The sequence below is a fragment of the Phocoena sinus genome, chromosome 11 (assembly GCF_008692025.1).
Source record: "Phocoena sinus isolate mPhoSin1 chromosome 11, mPhoSin1.pri, whole genome shotgun sequence".
NCBI lineage: Eukaryota > Metazoa > Chordata > Mammalia > Artiodactyla > Phocoenidae > Phocoena > Phocoena sinus.
The window spans coordinates 93,785,153-93,804,424 of NC_045773.1; the positions used below are offsets into that span (position 1 = coordinate 93,785,153).

Consider the following 19,272-nt stretch of genomic DNA (forward strand, 5'->3'; position numbering starts at 1 on the left):
TGAGACCTATGTATTTTTCTATTCTTTTCATAGAGACTTAAATTATTCTCACTTCTAATTCTACATAGACAGGAGTGCTTTTTTTTTAAATTTAAAATCAGTTTCCCTGAAAACATTGTTTTACATATATCCATACTCTAGATAGATGCTACAGCATGGATGCACCTTGAAAACATTATGCAAAGTGAAAGAAGCCGGACAGAAAAGACCACCTATTGTATAATTACGTTGATATGAAATACCCAGAATAGGCAAATCTGTGGAGTCAGAAAGTAGATCAGTGGTTGGCAGTGGTTAGGACCTGGTGGTCTGCAGAGAGGGGCTGCTAATAGGTATGGAGGTGTTTTCGGAGTGATGCAAATGTTGTAAAATTAGATGGTGATGGCTGCACGACTCTGTGGCTGTACTAAGGCCCACTGCATTGTTGTATATTACGCTTTTAGAAATCTGTAATTTAGCAATTTAGAAGTCTATTATATTTTTTAAAATTTGTAGTTTAGTCAGTTAAGGGCTGTGTCCTTAATCTCTCCCTCAAGTTTTAAGGTTGAGTAAGTGGTATAAAAGGTACAGTTAGTTACTTTTCATTGAGCTTAAACTGACTTTGTCATTTTTAGTTTTTTATCACTTTCTGATTACGGAAGGTAATATAGAGTGTTAGTCAAATGGTAAATATTTATAAATACAGGAATGTATAGCAGAGAAGTTCCTTATAATCCCAGACTCTGTAGATACAATGATTGTGTTGAGTGTATACCCTTCTAGATCTGTTTTAAACTTACGTTAGCCAGTATCTCCATAATTAAATGTAGGATGGAAGAAGACAGGGTCATAGTTGAGGCACTATTCTATAGCTTGCTTTCTTCATTTAGTAATGTATCTTGGGCCTCTTTCTGTGTCAGTATACACATTTTTAACTCTTCTTTTTGCTTGTTTTTATAATATCTTACTGTATGATGTACTACCGCAATTTGAAGATGTACATTTTTGCATATTTTAACATTTATGATATGGGGCGCATCTTAGAATCCATGGCCTGTCAGAGTTTAATGGGCAGTGTTTTTGCTTAGACATAAAATAATGGTAAATCTTGTAGTTAGTGGGGTCTGAGCTTCAATGATTGTGGTATATAATACCACCTGTGAATAGACATTCTTTTTAATTTTTTATTTGCTATTACAGATCATGCTGTGGGGCATATATATTTGCACATGTTTGTTTTTCTGTGGGATTAATTTCTTACAAGTGAAATTGCCTTGTCAGTTTTAATAGATTTTGCTGAATTTCTTTCTTAAAAGGTTCTGTGGGTTCACATTGGTATGTACAGTGGATGAGAGGGCTTATTTTCCCAACGTTCATCAGCACTGGGTATTTATTCTCAGTCTTTAAAATCTTAATCTGCTGTGCAAAAATACCTGTTTGTTTTAATTTGCATTTTTAAAAGTTCACTATGTCTCTTCATATTTTTATCATCTTATATTTCTTCAAATTGCCTATCGCCAATTAAATTTCTTTGAACTAGTAATCTTTGTCTTCCTATATTGTGAGAATATTTTTTTAATATTTGGAACATTGATGCTTATATGTGTGGCAGATTGTTTTCTATAAAGTCTAGTTTTCTTGACATAAGAGTCTTTGGCTTTATATATTTTTGTTTTAAAGTATGTCACAATTTTGTAATGGGGTTTCATGAAAAGAATACTATGCTACGAGTAGAGAGCCATGAGTTTTTTCCTTTATGTGTGTCATTAACAAGCTGTGTGCTTTTGGACCCTTAAGCTCTTTAGGTCTCAGTTTTCTCATTGGTGAAATGAGAAGGTTGTAATAAGTATCTCACTTGTTTTTGGCTTAAAATTCTATTAACTTGCAAGTTTTGTTGATTGTTAAGAATCAGTACATTTGTTCAGTATCTTTGTGTGCATTGTGTTACCATTTATTTCCCTAATCCAGTGTGAGTATATTTCTCAATATTTTGACACAGTACTCCTTCTGTTTCTGGTTTTGGTTGCTTGGTTGGTCAGCTGATTTTAAAAACACCCTCTTAGCTTTTTGCAATGAAATCTATCTAAGCATCTTATATGTACACACGAATTATACTCAATCTTTACCTAATTTTGTACTGAAAATACTTGTGATAACCATTAAAGCAAAGAGATAAGGCATAAATACAGAGACTGAAGATGAAGTAGGATTTGGAGTTACAGAAAGAAAAATTGAACTTAGATTTGGTGTTAAATAAACCTGTGTTCTAATCCCACCTCTGCCATAGTGTAGAACAACTGTGAGTAAGTTAATTTACCCCTAATCCTCAGTTTCTGTATCTTTGTAATGCAAATAATAATAATAATGATTTAACAGGATAATTATGATGATTAAACCTGGCCGTTTAGTAGACATTCAGTAACTTATTCTCCGTTTAGATGTAACAACTAGGGATAGAGCCAAAAGAAGGACTCCTGTATTTTTGTACAAAATTTTTGAAGCTATTAAACTTGATTGTTTTACCTCGAAATCTTGGAGTATATCTTGGAGTAAATGCATTTCTTCATGAATCTGAATATTTAAATCCATCCTTTCTTTTCTTGAAATGTGCGCATTTTATTTTTATGTAAAAGAATCTCTATTCTTAATGGCACTGTTTTGCTTATAATTAAGTTCTTATCACGATCCCTTAATAAAAGCATCCCAGACGTACAGATAAATGAAATTATAGAATAGTACGTGCCCAGTTAGGATGTACTTTCATAGTAACTAGCTTCACGTGCATTTTCTAGAAATGCATCGCTTATATCATACATAGAAGGATAAACCTGCGTTATACTTGAGTCTCTACAACTATTATATGACATATTCTTAAGAGCAAGAATGGTGTCTTCATTTATTAGAAGTATAATGCCACATGGTCTCTGAATAAATAAGTAGCTTCGGTTGCTGCGTATTTTTTTTGATGATTAGATTACAGGAAGTGATAGTTTTCATCCAGCAATATAATGTATTTTAGATGATTTGCTGTAGTCTTCCTCTACTAGTTTTTGATTGAGATTTTAAAATATTCATGAAGTAAATTTGTAGTTCTGTATCATTTGAAAGAATGAATATGTTTTTAACATAAAAGGGATAGATGTTTAGTAAAATGTGTTTGTCTTACAGCCCAATTTATATCCTACTGTGGGGCTCCAGACACCAGGAGAAGTTGTTGATGCTAATTTTGGGCAACATCCTTTCGTGTTTGATATAGAAGATTACATGCGAGAGTGGAGAACCAAAATACAGGCACAGATAGACCGGTTTCCTGTTGGAGATCGAGAAGGAGAGTGGCAGACCATGATACAAAAGTAAGTGAAGAAATGTGTATTGACATATTCAGAAGTACATTTTTTGTAAAACATCTCATCCTTTTGGTATGAAAGACTATTTATTGAAGCTTTTTAATCTCTTAATATATATCCTAATGATTTTAATGTATTAATAATGTTTGATTTGGTGACACACATACCAAATTTGTGTTTTAGTCTGATTTATTAATTTGCTGGAAGAAATAAAGTGACACTAGATCTCTTAGGTTAATTCATTTGCTATCCTTAGTAACAGGATTTAACGGTTTCCATAGGCTACATGATTCAACTATTAATAGTGCCAATGCAAAAGATAAATTCAGAAAGAGAATTTAGATTGTGTAATTCAGCATTGTGGTATTTGGACATGAACTTGGCTGTGTTGTTCAGCAGTAATGTAAATATTTACGAAGAATAAATTATTGCTCAGTAAGGATAAGCATCAGAATAATGGTGTAATTTACATACCGGAATACAGACTTGATGTGTACATTTCACGTTTCAGGATTTGGCTAAATTTTTCCAGTGAATGGGTTGCTATGGAAGAATAAGATCAGCTATTTTTGTTTACTAGGATCCCTTTTTTTTTCCTGACTAAAAGCCTCCAGCTTAAGGAATTTTTAAAACTCCATTTACTTATTGTGTGTTCTGTAATTAGACATTTAAGAGGAGCTAAAGGGAATAAAGACCAAGGAACAGTGAGTATGGAGTTAAGATGCCTCAATGCGGGTTAAATATTTAGGAGTTAGTAGTAACAGTGGTGGAGGTGGGCAGCAGCAGAGCAAACAGTGGGTGTCAATAAAAGTACTGCTTATCTCAACTCATTTCTTACCCAAAATTTTCAACTTGTTTTTTTAGGCAGCTTTTTATGAAAAGGTAGAATTCCAATATGGAAGTCAGCAGGAAAATGTAACTCCTGTGACAGTCAACTTTTTAGACTGTGCCTTTGCTTGAAAGGCTAGCCATGACACATGAATGTCAGTAGTACTGAATAGTAGCTCTTAGAACTTGAAATAGTGTAGACTTTAAAATAAATACCAGTAAGCTTAAATTGTCATTCTCCCTACTGTAATCTAACCTGAGAAAATTAAAGCTTGACACAGTTCATCTTAAATGTCTGTATATTTGCTTTGAACAGTCTTAAATTTACAAATCTAATAAAACTTTGCATATTTTTTTGAGGAGATAATTTTGGACATGATGATGATTATGAAAGCAAGCTTTTTCCCTAGAGCTGTTATCAGAGCCTCAACACTAGTATTTTGTCTTGCACAGTTGAAAGAATAGTGAAACTGACTCAGAATCCCATAGTTGCCATGAGTTAGAGTTGGAGCTAGGACAGACTGCTCTCTGGGGGTCACATCTCTTAATGCTTTGGAAATGGTTACCACTGAGCAACATGGCAGGATAGTTGTAGAGGAAGCATTGTTTATCTTAATCCTATAGCCAGGGTTCAGTGAGGGCACCCTCCCCTACCCCATGCTTCAGAAAATTGATACTCACCATGACCTCCTGGGAAGTCCATTTTAAGAGGTTCTCCCCTACCCTCTTAAATTAATTTGAATAATTAGATGAAATAAAATGAAAAAAATCTGGTTCTTAGAGATCCTCCCCTCTGCCACCTCAGTCCCCTTTTCCTGAACCACTGCTTCACACCATTTTCTCATGGACCCCTTAGTTGTGCTGGATGGAGGCAGGTTTAAAAGTTGGGTGTTTAGAGAGATCCTGGGTATTCGAGTTAATATCGTGTAGTCAACAGTTTTTCTAACGTTTTGTGGTTAGAGGTAAATGCCAACACCACTTGGTAGCTTTTTAAAAAAAGAAACTTTCTCTTCGGCAGCGTCACTTACATGTAAATCATATTTGAGGAATTAATGTCCTGTGCACGACCATACTAACTGATCTAGATTAGCAGGCTGACTCCTCATTGATGAACGCTATCACCCTCATAGACTTTGTTCCGGAAGATTCTCTCTCTGGGTTCACCGTAGTATTTTTTGTGTTCACACCTTGTGATCCCATCTTACGTAACTGATGGATAAAGAAAATGGTTCAACTACAGAACACAAAGAGTTAATCTGTTGTTTTTAAATGGTTTTATTTTACAAAATGGCAGCACTTTACTAGGATAATTCATATGATAAAGGTAAAATAGAAATTATGGTTAGTACGATTGAATAAGGATGGGAAATAATAGGAAAGGACCTGGGGATAATGGAGTACCAAGAGTCAAAGTCATTTAATGTCCTTGATTCTCTGGTAATACTTATTTCTCGGGAGAGTAGTCTCACCTCAGCATTTGCAGTTATCTTTTTGGAAATATGACATGAATAAGACAAAATGATCTTTTTAAACTTATTTTAAAGTTGAGGTATTAAAGCCTTAATTGTTCCAGCGGCATAGGTTGGTCTTGTAATATCAAGAGTAGTCCTTGTTTATATAAATTGTAGTATGAAGCATGTATTCTCTTGACTAAAAGATGTGTGTTTCTTCTTTTTATTTTAAGAATGGTTTCATCTTATTTAGTCCACCATGGGTACTGTGCCACAGCAGAGGCCTTTGCCAGATCTACAGACCAGACCGTTCTAGAAGAATTAGCTTCCATTAAGAATAGACAAAGTAAGGACCCTGTGGTGCATGGCTAACACTTGTTTTCAGATTATAGGTTTGGTTACATTGATTTTTAGAAATTTTATTTTTTAAATTAAAATTTTTTCAAATATATTAACTTGAAATTATGCCTCTGAAATTTATTTTTATTGACATTTTTGAAGATTACATTAAAAAATTCACTTATTAGCATTCTGGATGTAGAAAGACACAATTTTGGAGAAATTTTTATAAAAATGTTTGCCATTTTTTCTTAAAATATGTTTTCTTGAGCTTTCAGGAAGTAAACATTTACTAAACAGTGTTTTTTTAAATTGGTAAAGTAGTCCACGATTAGATGTTAGTGGAGATAACATGTAAAATAAATTTAAGTATCTTTGCATTTAAATTGCTGTCTAAATTTAAGATAGTATTGATCTTAAGTATTTATGGCTTAGGTCCTGGTGCTTGTGGCCAGAGCTGTGGAGTCTGTTCTGACCAGGGCAGGTCAGCATAACAGCTGGTCCACAGTAGCCATCCAAAGATTGGTGCAGTTAGGCCATCAGGGAGGGCATGGCTTGATGAAAGTATAGGGATAAAAACAAGACATTACGGGTAAGATCATGATGGATGAAAACAAATTTTTTATAGGTCAGACTGCTGTGATAGCACTGATGACACTGCGTTGTAGCTAATCGTATGCTTGCCTGTCTTTCTCACGGCGTTGTAAGCTCTGGCAAGCAGGAGGTGACCGCTTACTCTTCGTATCCCCATCATCTAACCCACAGGGACTGCTCACCGAGTAGCTATTGGATTCAGGTCTTACTCAAAGGCTAGCATTCGTTTAGTACTGGGTGCAAAAGGTTATAGTATTTGATAAGACACTTGGAATATTATTTCTTTAATGTTTCCTATGGTCTTTTTTTTTTTTTTTTAAAAACCACTTTTATTGAGGTATGGTTGACATGTTAAAAACTGTACATACTTAGCATATACACCTGGCTGAGTTTGGAGATAAGTATATATCCATGAAATCATCACCACAGTGTATGCCATAATGTACCCATCTTTTTCATTTTAGTGTTTAGTACATCAGTATTGCTTAACAGGTATTTTTCCTATGCTACTTGTATGCGAGTTTGTGGGGTTTTTTAGTAGTTTAATACAGTACTTGTTTTTCTCATTTTTTAATTTGTCTGAAAATTTTCGTTGAAGTAGAAACTGAGTTAGAAAAAGAAGTGGAAAGTAATCATAATTTATTTAAAGATTTTTTACTAAATTTTTTTTGAGGATCCACTAAGTTTCTGTTTCTATTCTTTTTAAAAAAATTTTATTTTTTGCTTTCTTTTTCTAAATAGGAATTCAGAAATTGGTGTTAGCAGGAAGAATGGGAGAAGCCATTGAAACAACACAACAGTTATACCCAAGTTTACTTGAAAGAAATCCCAATCTCCTTTTCACATTAAAGTGAGTTTAATAAAATGTTATATTAATTATACATGTGTGTATTATATAATCAAAATTATTTTCATACTTTCAGATATTCGGATATAATTTTGTAATGTAGCCTCTTTAAGTGACAGGTTATAGAGTGTGCTTCTGTGTCGAGGACTGTGGGCAGAAGGCAGCTGTTGCTTTGTGTTTGCACTCTGTCATTCTGTCCCTGTGTCTAAGAATGTGAAAGTCTGACTTAGAAGATGGGTGTCTATTTTTCCTCCTGTAAGGTGCCTTATAGTAAGTTTGGGGCATTTTAAAAAACTGTGGTAAAAATATACATAAAATTTGCAATTTTTGCACGTACAGTTTTCTGGTATTTACATTGTTTCTGGTACATTCACATTGTTTTTCAACCATCCCTTTCTAGAACTTTTTTCATTATCTGAGACTGAAACTTGGTACGCATTAAACACTGCCTCCCCATTTCTCTCTCTCCCCCCAGCTCCTGGCAACCACCGTTCTACTTTCTGTCTCTATAAATTTGAATTTGACTGCTCTAAATACCTCATATAAATAGAATCATAAAATATTTGTCCTTGGTAACTGCTTTGTCTCACTTAGCATAACGGGTGTACAAATATATGTTAGAGTCCCTGCTTTCAGTTCTTTTGCGTATACACTCAGAAGGGGAATTGTTGACCATATGATAATTTTGTGTTTAATTTTTTGAAAATTAGTCCTCACAGTTCCATAGCCCTGCACTGTTTTACATTCCCACCAACAGTGCACAAGAGTTCCAGTTTCTCCACATCCTCACCAACACTTGTTTTCTGTTTCTTTTGTTTTTGTTTTTTTCATAAATAATAACCATCCTAACTTGGCATTTTTTAATTGGTCGTAAGAATCTTCGTTATTTTAAAATTCAGGTGTTATTAGGTTTAAGATTTAAACTCTTTAAGCACCAGAAATTCTAAGCCCAGTGTCAAAATTGTCTTGCTTTAGAATCAAAGTTTAAATGTGGCCTGTTTTGGTTAAGAGGGATGAGGAAACTTGGGGACTTAGGCTCTTATATATTTTGTATGTAGGTAGGTATGTATATAAAAGTACATGTTTATAAAGCAATTATACTCCAATAAAGATGTTAAAAAAAAAGTACATGATGTTCTTATGTACTGCTTGGTTTGCTTCCAAGTGCAAATATTATTTTGATTATTTTAGCTAAAAAAAATGGGGTTCATTTTGGTTTGTTTATTATAGCTACAGATAGATTTTCATTTTCTTAGTAAATCTTGATTAAAGGCGATACAATGTCTTTTGCATTATGCTCTCATTTTTCTGGAAAATTTTAAATTGATTCTAAGCAGTACAGTATATGGAACCATGTTTAGTATTTTTAGCATACTATCTAAAGGCCACATTTACTGATAAAAATACAAGTTCTTAAAATATTTCCTTTCAGAAATCTGTTGCTATTAAATAAACAAACAGTAATTTGAAGATCATGTGAGTAAATTTTTCTTTTCTCTTTTTAGAGTGCGTCAGTTTATAGAAATGGTGAATGGTACAGATAGTGAAGTACGATGTTTGGGAGGCCGAAGTCCAAAATCTCAAGACAGTTACCCTGTGAGTCCTCGACCTTTTAGTAGTCCAAGTATGAGCCCCAGCCACGGAATGAGTGTCCACAGTTTAGCATCAGGCAAAGGAAATGCTGCACATTTTTCTGGTGAGGTTCAGTCTTACGACGTTATCTTAAAATTTTTACCCTTCTTCGTGGTTTTGAACCAAAATAAAATTTTTTTAAAAATCTAGACATTTCTGCTAGGCGTTTGGCACATTTGTATACTTGATCTCAAGATGTTCTGGAGGAAAAATTGTGGGTGGGTCAGATTCACGTGTTTTTAGTACCAGGAAGTGACTTAAAGATGAGCTGTTTCTAAAAACAGTTTATTAACAGATCTCCATAAATGAAGGGCAACATTCAAGTTGTCTCTAGAAATTAAATCGGAGATATTTGGTAATGAGAAGGTAATTGTGTGTTTTAGGAAAGATAACTGTAAAGGTGGTGACGTGGCTGTGGTGTCTGGAGCCACTGATCACCATACCCAGCCACCTAGCCCGGCTGCCTCTTGCTCACTCTTTCCCAGCCAAGCTGCCAGCAAGAGTCAGCTCTGCCTGTTCATTTCCTCCTATTCTTTTCTGGACTCACCAAGGCCTTTGGTGTTCTCTTAATTAAAATCCTCTCCTTTCTTGGCTTTTATGACATCACTTCTGCAGGTTTATTTCTGATCTTTCTCAGTCTTTTTTCTTTGCTTGTCTCTTTAATTCTGTTTTTCCCAAGGTATTATCTTTCCTCTGTACATTTAACGTTCTAAAGCAGAAATCAAATACTGTTTCCTGTCCTTTCAAAGAGTAGAGCAACACCTTTGCTTTTTCTCACTTAGCATATACCTTTCTACGTTGCTGCCTCTCAGCCTGTTTACATCACCATCCTGCACAGTGTGCGGGATTCTCATGTTTGTGTCCTTAGTCACCACCCCTCTGACAGCATGTGTCACGTGAGGCTCGGACCGATTCTTAGCCTCGGTGTATTCATATGTAAAATGGGGTTATGATAACTCTGGGCTTCATGGGCAGGGGCTGAGGGGTTGTGAGGATTAAATGAGACCTATAATTAAGCCTTCAATAAGTACGGGAGGAGATGACAGCTCACAATTAAGTAACCTTATGTTCTTTCAAAGAAGTTATCCATTTATTTTCTATTTAAGTAGTCCATTGACTTTCCTGCATTATAAAAGTCTTAAATACATGATCAGAATATGGTACATCTGTTACAACCTTATGTGTTTGTTTCTATTTTTGTAAAGTTTCTCTTTCTTTTTTCCCAGGTTTTGAAAGTTGTAGTAATGGTGTAATATCAAATAAAGCACATCAGTCATACTGCCATAGTAAACACCAGTCGTCCAGTTTGAATGTACCAGAACTGAACAGTATAAACATGTCAAGGTCACAGCAAGTTAACAACTTCACCAGGTAACAATATCCCTAGCTTTTGCATTACTATAAGCAACTTTAATTATAGATGTCATCATTTTTAATAATTTGGAGAAATTGAGTTAGATGGTCCATAGTGGGGGCTCTGAGCGTTCCCAAGCCCCCAGAGGTTAAAGGGGTGGGGAGTAAGTTCTCCAAAGCTTTCTGTTCTCCTAGAGTTCATGGAGGCTCATCCTTCTGTTCCTTCCCCTTCCTCTACGTCACTCTTCCCTCTAGTGGGGTGATAGGGACACATCCAGGGTTCTGCATTTCATCTTCCTGCCACCGCAGACCCGTACAGGTGGTTACGTACAAGCCACTTGTTATGTTTCCTTTAGTATATTTAACCTCTGCAGTTAACATCTGATACAGTTACAACTATTTTTTTTCTTTGTGTGTGGGTTTTTTGGTGTAAGTGTGTGAAGTGTTTCCTGAGTTCCAAATAACTAACTTTACAAAAAATATTTGTTGATGAGAACCTATCTTTAAGTAGCTTGCGTATAACAGATGGTTAAGTCATTTAGTAAAAATATACAGTGCGAGGAGAGTATTGAGAACCTGTTGGGTGTCAGACACTGCTAGGCATGGTCTACACTCGAAGAGCTTTGAGAGAAGAGATGTCTCTGTCAGCATACTATGACATAACTCAGGTTTACTATTCATGAAACCTGAAGGTTTCATTTGAATTGAACGCTAATGTGTGACAGCAAGTTCTTATGGATTTTATCAGCTTGATGTTGGTTTGGTCTTAGAACGTGAATTGATTGGTCACACTGCGTTTTGGGGGAATGTTTATCAGTGCAAAATTCTCCCATTGAAGGAGAGAGAACCTAACGTTTACCATGACTCTTAATGGAAATATGACTCTGGAGAAAGAAGTACGTGTAAAAATCTGTTTTCACAAATTTGGAGATTAATCAGAATTTCCAGGTTATCTGTCACAAATGACAAAAATGTACTGAAGTAATGGTATTGTGTGGTGCAGGTGATAATGAAGTCCACAAAAATGGTATGAGAAGAACAGTAGGAAAACAGACTCTCTTGCTGAGGAGGTCAGGGTAGTCAGTAGAGATGACATAACTAGAAAATATAAGATTAGAATATTGTGAAAATTTTGTATGGAAATTTAAAAGGTTAAGCCTTTAGTACATCATTGTACTTTATAGTATATTAGTACTTTATCATTGTTAGAGGGTTCTACCATAGTTTGAGGGTAGGATTGCAGTTTCTTCATGAGTTTTTCTCTTAAATACTATCCTCGTGGCAGGAAGTTGCTAAAGAGACCTATTATTACCTGAGTTGAGGGAAGCAAGCTTAACGGAAGGGGTTGATGACACAGCATCCTCTTTTGTGTGCAGTATAGAAGAAAGTAAGCTTTTAAACTGTCTTAAGCTGTTAAGCAGTAACAGTTACTTTCTAGTTGGTAATGGCTTTCCTTACCAACGGTATCGTGAAGTAGGCAAAGATGGTATTAACTGTGAAAACCATTTTACAGATGTAGAGCTGAGTACCAGAGAAGTAAATGACTTTTTTTTTTAAGGTCAATAATTAGTAACTAGTAAGTTGCAGAGCTGTGACTACTTCCTGGGACGTCTGACTTCTAGACTTGTGCCTTCTCCGTTACCCCCCATGAGAAATGCTCTTCTCCCCGCCCTCCTTCTTCTCCCCCATCCTAACTTCTGTTCAAGCTGTAAAACTCAACTTCAGATGTTACCTCTTCCAGGATGTTTTCCTTGATTTATATCCCCGCCAAATGTTGTGTCACTCCTTGTGGAGCTTTCATCACAGAACTGAGTCTCTGTACTATAATAACTTTATTAGCTTTTTCTAGGCTGTTCACTCCTGGAGGGCAGGGGCTGTTTCATTATATCCTTAGCACCTAACACAGAGCATGGCCCAGAGGCTCTTAAATGTGTGTTGAATGAAAGTATCCCTCTCAAATATTATATTGGATTATGAAAAATGCACTTTAGTATATTAATAAGATCACTAAAAGCTACGATCTTAAGGATTTCCCTTAAATTAAACATTATTTTCAAAGTTTGGTTTTTTTCTTATCAATTCTCAAATTTCATCAAGATACTAAACAAGCTTTTCTGACTGACAGGAATGTCCTGGGGCCATTGCCCTCTTCTTCCTAGATCTCTATGGGCCTTTTTACCCTGATAGGTCTTACGGATAGAAGTATGTATGCACCCACGCGTGCCCACGCACCCAAGCTGTTAACCATTGGTTACCTTTGCTGGCATTATTATGCATAAGGTGCTTTTTGCTTATCTGCATTCGATGTTTTTTTTTTTTCTACAAACATTGCCTTTTTAATGAGAAAAGATCATTTTTATTTAAATATTCTCTAAATTTTCATCAAGCGTTTCCTTCTGAGCTGTATAATCATAACCTAGATCTTCATAGGAGAAATTTGGATGGTTAGATATTGTTGCTTGGGGTGTGGAAGGATCTGAAGGGCAAATATTGACGAGTTCAGCATGGCCCCATGGAACTGTCAGCACATGCCATTCGTTCAGGCAACGTGACGTAGGTGAGAATTGGCGATGCCCTAAGTATCTCCAGAGCAGCATTTTAAAAAGTAAGATGCAGCAAAAATACTCGAGAATCTTCACCAATAAGAAAGCCTGTGAGAGAAAAATAGTGTTGGGTGCTGGGAAGGTATGAAGGGATGAGACTGAGTAGTTTTTCAGGTTATTACTTGCCATTGAGAAAGAGTATATTTTTGAGTAGTGAGGACAAATGCCAAAACATCAAGGCTCTTAGTGAAAAAAATAGTCTAGAAGCGAGTCGAGTATGAGGGTGGGGAAAGAGGTGAAGAGAGGTGGGTTCCAGGAGTAGTTTGAGAGGGAGGGTTTCCCTTACACGCTGCAAGTGCATGCTGGGGTGAGGGCCAGGGATTCTGGGGCAGGAGTTGATTAACAAAGAATGGAGAGCAGATCTGAGTTTGAAAAATAGTGGGAAAATACGTGCTGAAAAATGATTTCTCCATATCGATTGGGAGTCATCAAACCACTACATTTTAGTCCATGTACTTTATCTCCAGGAGTACAGAGTTGTTAAAGGTCAGCTACAGATTGGGCTTTGAATACATTCAGGATGTAACTAAATACCTTTATTCCAGGTTGCTGTTGCCTTGTGAAGTCAGTTTATACGTAGGCTCTGTAGTTGAGTAGTAATTTATTTTAAACTAAGCTGCAAGTATGCTATTTCTAAAATTAGGTTTGTTTTTTCATTTTCAGTAATGATGTAGACATGGAAACAGATCACTACTCCAATGGAGTTGGAGAAACTTCATCCAATGGTTTCCTAAATGGTAGCTCTAAACATGACCACGAAATGGAAGATTGTGACACCGAAATGGGTCTGCAGTGATATTTCTTACATTTTTAATAAAAAATGATGACTACAAGGTTATGTTTTTACTTGTACTGATTCACAGCTGATGAGCACAAATCAAATTTAAAGATGTATGTGCCATTGGATTTTATAGCGATACATATTACTTCTCTTAAAATTTCTTGTGAGAGTGGGTTGCTAGAGAGAGTAGAGTTTAATTTTTTAGTATCTTCTTTGCTGAACTGTTTCTGCACAACTGTAGTGCTTTCTACAGTAGGAGTGCTAACTTCTTAGTGTCAAATATCCTTTAGGACAGCTAAGGTTGGAGATATGAAAAGTTTTTATACCTATTTCAGTATAGCCAATAAAGGCCAAATGGGTAGAGATGATTTTATAAGTTCTAATCAGACTTTCTTAAATTCATTCAATGTGAATATAAGTGACTATGCGCAGCCCAGCGCCTGGCAGATAGTAGGCGCCTGCATTTGACAGCCCCTGGCTCCTGCCCCCTCAGAACATGTGGCTGACAGATACATTCGCACGCATAAGTTTACTTTGTTGACAACTTGTGTAGTAAATTGTACCGAAAAGTTAAGCCATCAGCAAACTTTCCCATCAATTGGAGAGTGAAAATTATTGAGGCTTATAAATTCTTATTTGTCAGAACATTAGATTTCTTAGTATTTTGAGATTAAAAGGTATTTATTCAGATTGTTAGAAATTACTTTATAAATGCAAACTTATATTACACAACCACCTCGTTGTTGAGGATTGTGTGTTCCAATGCATAATTCACTCTTTCAGGCAAGGAGTATGATTGAAAAGGCAGGCAGCCTAGCTTCACTCTATCAGATATCAGCAGGCAACCTCAACATTCCAAGAGTAATTTGAGCATAGTGATTAAGAGCAGGAGTTCTAGAGCCAGATCACCTGGATTTGAATTCTGCAACTGCCACTTAACTAGCTGTGTAACCTTGGACAAATTACTTAGGAGCTCTTTGCCTCAGTTTCTTCATCTGTAAAATGGGTATAATAATAACTGCCTCATAGCTGATCTGCAAAAAGCTAATAGCACAAAGTAAGTGCTTCGTAAACAGTAACTATTATCATTAGTGATTTATGATGTTGTTGTTATTAGTGACTTATACTGTTTGTTATTGATCAGTGATTATTGTCAGTCGAGATATACACTGTAAAATTTTTTCCTAAAAGTAGTATAATTAACCCTTTTGATTAGTATGTGGTGTCTTCTGTGTTTTTACTGGAGTCATTTAGTCTTTCTTACCTTCTATCTCTGTTCTTTGTCAGTTAAAGTAGCCTGAGAAGCACTACTTTTTTCTTTCTTTCTTTTTTTCATGTTGCTGTAGTTTTAGAAAATCGTGCTTATTATTAACCTTTCATAAAAGTTTCCCTGAGACATATGTACATCCTAACACTGAAAGATTTGTCACCTGACTTTCAACTGAAAGCTGGGTATTGGATCCTAGACTCTTGAGGCCTAGATAAAGGGTACCTTTTAGCTACAAAGTTCCACATTAAATTAAAAATCTGCATATTTAGGTGAAATATTAGGAAGTAATTACTAAATGAAACGTCCAAAACGTTGTAAGCAGTTTATGTTCATTTCTCCATTGTACTGCAGATGTAAGGTAGTAAAATACCTGTTCGTTTTGCTTACAGAAGTTGATTCAAGCCAGTTAAGACGCCAGCTGTGTGGAGGAAGTCAAGCCGCCATAGAAAGAATGATTCACTTCGGAAGAGAGCTACAAGCGATGAGTGAGCAGCTGAGGAGAGAGCGCGGCAAGAACACAGCAAATAAAAAAATGTTGAAGGTGAGTTTGCTTTCCCTTGAAAACTTACAAACGTGTCCGAGGAACTAAAATGTAGTTTTGTAACACATTGAGCAACCCTGGAATTCCTGTTGGGAACTTGGACGCGCGCCCCTCCCTGGCTTCCAGCCCGGCTGAGGGTGCGGACACGCGGCAGGGTTCGGCAGCCCGGCTCTACTGGACAGGCGCTGGACGTCTGTACAACATACAGATTAAATCTCAGTTCTGCCACTTACCGGTGTTGTGTGCCCCTTGTCAACTTGCTTTCTTAGTTTTCTCGGCTATAAAATTGGCAGAGTTATTAGGAGAAATGTGGGTGTGCTGATAAAACTATAAATTTGAGATATTTTTACTTTAGTAGAGATTGTTCAGGGTTGCAGCAAATTGAATGTATAACGTGTGGCTTTTCTTTTGAGATTGGTGAAGGGTTGGGTCATCTTTCACAGAGAAGAGATAAAACACGTCTTCAAGTCTCTTCTGGATTGATGCCTGCGCTGGATATAGTGAGATGGAGAAAATGGAAACAGTTCATTAAGTTAGCCAGAGTTGTGTGTAGCAGTTAAAGATGGAGTTTTGCCTACCTTAAGTCAGCATTGCAGTTAGTGGTAGAGATGAGGTTTTTTTCATGTTCATAGAAGGCCCACCAGCCCTGTACACCTGTGAAACATGAACCTAGCCATTGTAGTTTTTTGTTTGTCCTGCATGAGGTTGGGCTCAAAGTTGGTTTGTTACAAATATCTTCTCCTGAATGTTTTGAAATAAGCCCAAAAAACGAAGGGGAGATGCACGTAGTGGTCTTGACACTGATGCTTGGGTATAGGAGAGGGCGAGACTCAAGACTCCTGCCATCCCTTCCTGACCTAAACTGAGAGAGGGCCAGCGAGCAACACGTAGTAGTGCTAAATATGGCATAAAATCAGTCCCCCCCCACAAAAAACCCGTCCCAGCTACGTGCACTGTAGCCTCAGTAGAGCACCTGTCTAGTCTAGGATGGGTTAAGAAGCCACCTATATACACCTCCAGATAAAAAGGCATGCATAACTTGATTTTTCCATACTGGGAATTTTCATCATTATACAACTTTGAGAATCTTTTCTGATATCAACAGTGCTAAGAAACTTCTCAGGCTTTGTTATTATTTCACATATCCAAAGCTATCCATTTGGGAAACTTCTTTGCTAGGTACTGGGGTTGCTTTAGGGCAGTGGTTCTCAACCTTTTTGGTATCTAAACACTTTAAAAACTATTAAAGATTCCCAAAGGGCTCTTGTTTGTATAAGTTATATTTATTGATTTTACTGTACTAGAAATTAATACTAAAATTATTAATTCATTTTAAAATAATAAGTCATTGTTATTTTTCATAAGTGTTTATCTTCCTAAAATAAACAAAAATAACAAGAAGAGTGGCCCTGCTTTACATTTTTGTAAATCTCTTGAATGCTAGGTTTAGTAAATGATAAGCTGGATTCTCATACCTACTTCTGTATTCAGTCTGTTGTGATATAACACACATGTAGCCTCTGGAAAACCCCACTGTATAGTTTTGAAAGAATGAGAGTGAGAAAAGAGCAAGTAATATCTTAGTATTACTATGAAAATAGTTTTGCCCTCACAAGAGACCCTGAAAGGGTCTTCAACCCAGTTGTCCCTGGATCGTGCTTTGAGAACTGATGTTTTAGGAGATATTTGGGGATGTGAAATGTTTTTAAAAAAGAAATCATAGGCTTTTTTACACTGGGTCATCTGACTCTGTTTTCTTGTTAATACTTTATGCTGATGGAGTATGATTTTATGTAGTCCCTTTGAAAATTTCACCCCATTGCTTATTCTTTGATTCTAATTTGCATGAAGCACAGGAAGTGGCATTACATGGCCTATCCTCAAAGATATTCCTTGATTATATATTGAATTAAGTGAAGATGTAATTCATCATCTAAAGAATGTGGATGGCTTTGATTTTGTACCTCTGACTTATAAGCAAATGCCAACTACTTCAAGAGATTGTCTTAACATTCTGAGCTGCTTCTCTCCCATTCCCCAAACTTATCTTGATCCAGGTAAGAGATAAGATGGGTGTCTGATCCAGCTTCTAAGTACCTAAAGAACAATGCTGGAGGATTTGAGGGTAACACAAAGAGAACTTTTTTTTTTTGCCCTGCTTGAGAAGGTTTAGAAACTACTGTTTTCTTTTATTCTTCACTTCAGGTCATGGGTGGTTGAAATGGGTTTTTTTATCTTTAGTTTTGTTTGAATTTGCACAGACTTCTGAAGCATGCATACGTGTGTAGAGGGACAGGATTTGGTTAAGGCCGGCTTGAGACTTACCGAAGTTGCCGTAAGGTACACGCGTGTTGTGCTTCCCCTCAGTCGCGGAGTAGCAGGCGCACCGCGGACCTTGGAGTAGCCCACCTGTGCTAAACACGGGCTGGGCGGCCTGCCTGCTGCAGCCGTGGTTCTCTTGACCTTTTCCTGACCTTCTCGGTCTTCCTTTCCTGTTTTCCTGTTGTCTTTTGTTTCTGTTGCTTACCTGCCTGAATCTGCCAGTGGCTCCCGGGAGAGCCCCCTGAGTCGTCAACAGCTGTTCACTGCGCTTGCGCAGAGCAGCAGGGCTCCTGCTGGAGGGCCGGGAGAGTCAGGTTAGAGCGAGCAGCCCCAGCTGCAGGTAGCTCTCAGTCTAGTGACTTTAGACGCACCCCGTTTGGAAACTGCTACAGAGTTCAAGCCAAGTGTAAGTACAGTTTGAGAATCCTACCTAAATGTCACACTTTGTCAGAAATTTTCCCACTGAGGTAATGTTTTTTCTAAAATAAAAAGTAACCCATAATACCATGATATTTGACAGGTATTTTCAGTTTTGTGCCTTAAATCGCATGGGCATATATTTTATCTGGTTGGTAATTGTAGTTATCCTATTTGTATTGTTCTTATTATCATAAAAAATGTATTTCCAGTTTCTATGCGTTATTGACAATTATTTTTAAATGGCTACATGATATTCTAGTGTGTTGCTATATCAGTTTATTTAAGCATTGCTCTATTTTTAGATTTTCTATTTGCCTTTTAAAAAATGCTTTGAACACCTTTATACATGTATCTTTGTTTCTTCCTTAAAATTATTCCACTGGAATAAAGTCCCAGAAATAGAATTATTGAGTCAAAGGATACAATTATTGTGGCTCTTGCTACGTGTTGCTGTGTTGCTTTCCAGAAACGTCTACCAACTTATCAGCAGTAATAAAGGGATGTGCCGGTGGCACTAATACCTTAATTCTACTTTACTGGGTTTAGCACGTATCTCAAAATTGCTTATTTGCATTTCTTTGGTTACTCTCACCAATTAGTCCTACAGCAGAATTTAAAACATTAAGGTTGCTTTGCTGATTTCATTCCCCTTGTAAAAAAGATGAAGTTCTAGATATTTACTCCTGGGAACTTGATGGTGTAAACCGGTTTTTTTTTTTTTTTAAGGGTTTTTCAGTTTTCTTGCTTAAAGCTTCACTCTACTTGCAAGCTGTGCTTCATAGTGTTGTGTGATCCATCTAAAATCAAGTCTAATCCATATCACTCCGTTATGTAAAACTCTTGCCTTATTGGAAAAAGTGGAAGCTTTTTAGTGTGATTTTTAGGGTGTTTTAGGATCTAAGCCCTTACCCATGGTTCCAGCCATGCCTTTTCTCCTTTCCAGCCTCAGTTTCCATGTAGCTTGA

The 19,272-nt window shown here is 36.6% G+C and overlaps 1 protein-coding gene across 1 annotated transcript in view; it reads left to right on the forward strand.

Moving 5' to 3' along the window:
* RANBP9 (RAN binding protein 9) overlaps nucleotides 1-19,272 on the forward strand; it is an 89,535-nt gene that overhangs the window by 63,782 nt on the left and 6,481 nt on the right. Inside the window, exons 6-12 of the mRNA XM_032649657.1 lie at nucleotides 3,148-3,332; nucleotides 5,839-5,951; nucleotides 7,280-7,388; nucleotides 8,891-9,081; nucleotides 10,244-10,388; nucleotides 13,637-13,758; nucleotides 15,414-15,565. Of these exons, the coding sequence (XP_032505548.1) occupies nucleotides 3,148-3,332; nucleotides 5,839-5,951; nucleotides 7,280-7,388; nucleotides 8,891-9,081; nucleotides 10,244-10,388; nucleotides 13,637-13,758; nucleotides 15,414-15,565 (1,017 nt within the window). The remainder of the gene's footprint in view (nucleotides 1-3,147; nucleotides 3,333-5,838; nucleotides 5,952-7,279; nucleotides 7,389-8,890; nucleotides 9,082-10,243; nucleotides 10,389-13,636; nucleotides 13,759-15,413; nucleotides 15,566-19,272) is intronic.